Genomic DNA, 4,738 nt, shown 5'->3' with positions numbered 1-4,738 from the left:
GACTGTTGTGACTGTCCGCCGGGCGGACTTCTCGAGGAACGAGTGCTTGAGCGGCCTCTCGGCGGCGACGGCGGTGAAGTCGGTTGAGGAAGCCCGGAGGCGGGGTTACGTAAGACAGGGACTGAAGTCGAGGCGGTGACCGCTGACGACGAGCTGGCCCAAGAATGCGGCGGAGTGTCGCGGGGCTCGGTCTTGGGAGGCCTTTCCAGCCGCGGCCCCAGGGAGGGCTGGGGGATCGCTTGAGGGGTCGCTGAAGGCTGTGCGACTGCCTCAATTCCTCGAGGGAGATAGGGATCTCCTCGTGCTTGACCTGTACTGGCGACAGGTTGGGGAATGCGGGTGCCTGGTGAGGCAGGTCGGGATGGGACGGGAGTGACGTGGCGAGATGTAGATCTCGAGGTGCCAGCGTACCGGAGTGCAGGGCCGCGGGGGTGTTGGACCCGTCGGATTGGTACGAAGTGCCCTTCGTCAACAGTGATGGACCGTGGAGTGCGATTAGGGCACGGTTGCCGATCACAGATGAAGAAAGGAGGTCTGTCTTCGCTGCTCTTTGGGTTGTCACGAGAGACGTCGACCTGATCCTGGGTGTCGAAGGCGTGCTCAAGTCGAGAGCAGTCGAAGAATTCGTCAGCCACGTTGATGGGGGGAGGAAGGGGAGGTGCGCGTGCTACGAAAGGCCGTGCTAGCTAGCTTACACCTACGGCGCCCGAGGTAACACTAGGGTTCGCAGTTCACGTGGGGCCCAGTACTGCTTTTGGCTAGTATGCAGCAGGAACCTAAGCCACGCGTCCGTGAGGACAAGTACCGCCCACTGAAGTGCAGGTACTGAAGAGTTTGTCCCCTAAGTGGTGGCGATGTATAGTACGCTATCTAGGTATCGTAGGGTATAGTAAGGGTGCGCACCACCCAACCTATAGGAAGTGAATGTGAGTTTGTGAGAGTCCCGAGGGACGCCGGCAGCTGTGGAGAGTTTCGACCTAATGTCGCGACTTGAGGTCAAGCGACAGGGGGAGATCTGAAAGCTGGGGGCGTCCGACTTAAATCTCACCGAAGCGATGGTGAGCAGCGCTCAAACCTAAGGCTAGGGACAAGAAAGTGTATTAGTTAGTAAAGTAAGAAATGATACAAATGGAGGCTTACTGACCTAGGGACAAGAGGTCGAAACTGAGGTCCCTAGGGCAGCAGAGGCCGGCTTATATACATGGGGAGATTAGGGCAGGCTGTGCGCGTTGGTCCGTGCGCAGCTGGTCCGTGCACAGCATGCCGACGCGGCCCCGGGGGCCGGTGAGTCAGAGCGGCTGTGTCAGCGGAGCCCGAGCTGTGCTGTGCGCTGCCGCCCCATCTAATCTAATCGTACAGTAGATGGTGACGCGTCCATATCAGGCAGGTAGTACAGAGGTCGCGGGTTCGAGCCCGCGAAAAGGAAAAATTAAAAAACGGCTAGGCGCCGTACCAAGTCGTGACACCCCCCTTGCTGCCCCAATGTTGCGCTCCTCAGCGAATCGCAAATGGTATCGCGCATTCTTTTATGACCACCCATTACTATAGCAGAAAGACCCCACTGCATATAATAACAACAATGTCGCCGACAAGGCGAAGGTATGGTGCAGACTGTGCTATGCTATGCTATTCGAGTAGAAGAAGAGAAAACGCTCGACGCACAGCAGGTTTGTTGGAACAACGGTGCGAACGGCGCAGGGCGCGTTTGTCCATGGGCGTAGCGATGCCCGTAAGGGACAATCGCGTGCGGTACATACATCGCGCGCGGTCGTTATATACTACGATAGGGGCGTCCAGCCCCCGGCTACTCGCGCGCCCGAGCTTTCGAGCTCGTTCCTGACCACGCGGGTCAGCGTGTTTCAACAAGAATCACTAAAATGTATCTATATATCGCGTATTGTCGTCAAACACAGCCCGACGACGGGACACCACTCGAGCGCCAATTGGCGGTGAGACACTGAGATCACTGCCCATTACCCAAAGTGGCAAAGGCACGAGACCGTGGGTAAAGTCAACGGACCGTGGGTAGAGTCACGGTCATGCAAGTCATTTCCCATCAATAGTCAATGACTATGGCAAGTCATTGACTAGTCATTGACTCGCACATCACTGCCATGAGCTGCGCCCGCTGCACGGCGGGGCATCGCTCGGCCCATCGCGCCCACCCCCCTCCTCCTCTTCTCCGACCACTTCTGCGTGCACCGAGGGCGCTGTTCCGCCTGGGGCCCTTGGTAGAAGATGACGGGTTGCCGGCTCAGGAGGAGCCTGGCTGTCTTTTCTCTCGCTCTCTTTCTCTCTCACGCGGTTTTTGCGCGTCTCGGACAGTGTGATCGCACCTTGCCCTCCATGCAGCCCCATGCCTTGCTTTCGCACCCGTACATTACTACATCACTCTACTATATGACCCCATAGACACCACGCACAACAGGGGCGACACCGCCCGCGTTTCGCGGGCCGGAGCCCGCCGCATCTTAGCACTATATGTTTGCTTGTTGCGGGATATAAATTCAGAATTCATCACCATCATATTGGCAACCTGATGGTAACGATGCCAACCCCCGTCACACCGTGCACGTCGAGTGGGCCCCAGGGCACCACAGTATCGCAGGTAATGAGCTTGCTGATCACTTTGCAAAGGAGGCTACCGAGTGCGCCGCCCCCCACCAGCATGCGTTCCGAGCGGGTGCCCTGCGAGAGGCGTGGGAGCGCGCAATCCGGGAGTGGACGCCAGTGGGGCCTGCCGGTCGCTTTGCGACTGCGAACCGTCTCCTGCTGCAAGACCGGCTGCGAAAACACTTCCGCCAGTTGAAGAGCGAGGTGTTTGGGCACGTCACCCAGTGCCGCACCAGGCACTGCTTCACCGGCGAGTACTATTGCTTCTTTTTCTACGCTGAACCCAATGACTGCAGCCCGCATAGACAGACGCGGGCCCACATTCGCCAAGACTGCCTGCGGTACGTGCCCCACTGGCACATCCTCCGCGGCGTCAGCACAACCATCGACTTACCCACCATCTTGGGGACTGAAAAGGGTATTGCTGCGCTGGCGGTGTTCATTGCGCACAGTGGCACCTTCACAAAGTCAGGGGCTCCTAGGCCTGCGCAACCGGTGGTGAGGATCGAGGAGCTGGAGGAGGCTCCCGCGGCTGATGACGACCCAGTGGAAGCGGCCGGTGTGGTCGGCGAGGTGCCGTCATATGCCTAGCAAGCAAGGTGAGCTGGCCACATCATCCCTGGTCTTGATGCCAGACACTGTTATGTACCACATTACTCAGGCTCTCTACAAAGAGATCCATCATGCTGCCGTGATTGGATAACACCATCTACAGACAAACCATCACTGTACTAGCACACAGTGTCATTACGGACATCGAATATGGCTGGCTCATCTTGATAGCACCGCACAAATGAGCGCGCGAGCGTCGAGCATCGAGGCGTGCCGGTGGTGGGAAGACAAGGCGACGCGGTTGCCCTGCCGCAGCCATTGTGCGAGATATCAGTGTGCGGCCATCTGAGAGCGCGCAAATGCCTCTCTTGTAATGCATCCTATGCAGCATGTAAGCAATAGCAGATCAGCTACAAATGTTCCTCGCACGTCGCACTCGTTCGTACTGGACAGCGACGCAAACACCGGTGTTGCAGCGGATCGCGTGCGGACACTCCTCGCACATCACACTCGTTTGCACTGAACGGCGTGGCCAGCCATCCATCTCGCGTTGGAATTCACCACGTCGTCATGGCGCGTGACCGCATCTCGCGAGCATGCGAGGGATAATCCTCCGCCCTCCTGCCCTTTAGAACACGCTGCGTTCTGCGCGTTGCGGCGCTCTGGGCCAGCTCTGCGACCGCCGCACGACATGTCTGCGGCTGGCTGACAACACGGGCCCACTCTGCGACCTAGCAGGAGTGACAGCCACGGACGGCCTCGAGTCAAGACTTCCATCGTAGTGTTGATTTCTCGGACGGAGCGACAGACAGTGTGGACGCGGGGAACGGGTGTACGCCGTGGAGCCCTGCACTGTTGGCGGCGTCAATGCTGCCGTGTAAAATACGTACACGCAATCCGGTGCCGTGCGCCGTCTATGTAATGCCTGTTCACGTCTATCTGATCCCCGGATGAGTGTGCGCATGCGCCATAACATCCTCCTTGCGGCTGCGCCCGCGCGGGCTGCTTTTGCACTGAGACGGCCGTTCCGCACGCATCCCTTGCCGTTCGTTCTCTCGTCTTCTCCCACACGTGTCCCGTCTCGGCTCTGGCCGCCCACGCCCGCCTCGCGCTTCCGCTCCTGTTCCTGTCTGGTCCCTCCCACATCAATTCATTCCGCTTCGTACATGTACGAGCCAGCCGCCCGTCGTTCGCAGGCTAGCCGCACCGGCACACACGCGGACAGAAACTCCAGATGTCGATGGTATTCGGCAGGCGCCACACGTTGGGAGGGTATGCGTGCGCGCGTCGACAGGGTGACAGGACGCACATGCGCGCAAATAGGATTTGCGTACGGTAGCGGGCTCGCACGCTTGGCCGATGCCAGGAGGAGAAGGACACCGCGCGAGTGCAACACCCTCGTCTGGCAAGGATGCGGACGCACGGCGGCTTCGCGCGACTGAACGTCGGGTGTGTGTGCGCACGCGCTCAGCTGGATGCCGCACGGTAGGGCCGTCGATGCTGTCCGCAGCATCGGGAAGCGGCAGACGGCACGCAACGGGCGGCTGCAAAAATGGCAACAGGCGAGAGGCAT

The 4,738-nt window shown here is 59.3% G+C and overlaps 2 protein-coding genes across 2 annotated transcripts; both read left to right on the top strand.

Annotated features, from left to right (window-relative positions):
* On the top strand, positions 1 to 829 carry POSPLADRAFT_1158112 (hypothetical protein; the record flags this gene model as incomplete). The annotated part of the gene is made up of 4 exons (XM_024487281.1): positions 1 to 73; positions 326 to 415; positions 460 to 658; positions 763 to 829. Coding segments are annotated over 4 exons (429 nt in total), but the record flags the coding sequence as incomplete, so codon positions are not given.
* A 1,991-nt stretch (positions 830 to 2,820) lies between these two features.
* Positions 2,821 to 3,204, top strand: POSPLADRAFT_1158472 (hypothetical protein; the record flags this gene model as incomplete). The annotated part of the gene is made up of 1 exon (XM_024487322.1): positions 2,821 to 3,204. A coding segment is annotated over one exon (384 nt), but the record flags the coding sequence as incomplete, so codon positions are not given.
* Between the last annotated feature and the right edge of the window lie 1,534 nt (positions 3,205 to 4,738).

This window comes from Postia placenta (genome assembly GCF_002117355.1).
Source record: "Postia placenta MAD-698-R-SB12 unplaced genomic scaffold POSPLAscaffold_20, whole genome shotgun sequence".
Classification (NCBI taxonomy): domain Eukaryota; kingdom Fungi; phylum Basidiomycota; class Agaricomycetes; order Polyporales; family Adustoporiaceae; genus Rhodonia; species Rhodonia placenta.
The sequence above is the reverse complement of the archived record's forward strand: the minus strand, read 5'-3'. Positions and strand labels throughout refer to the sequence as shown.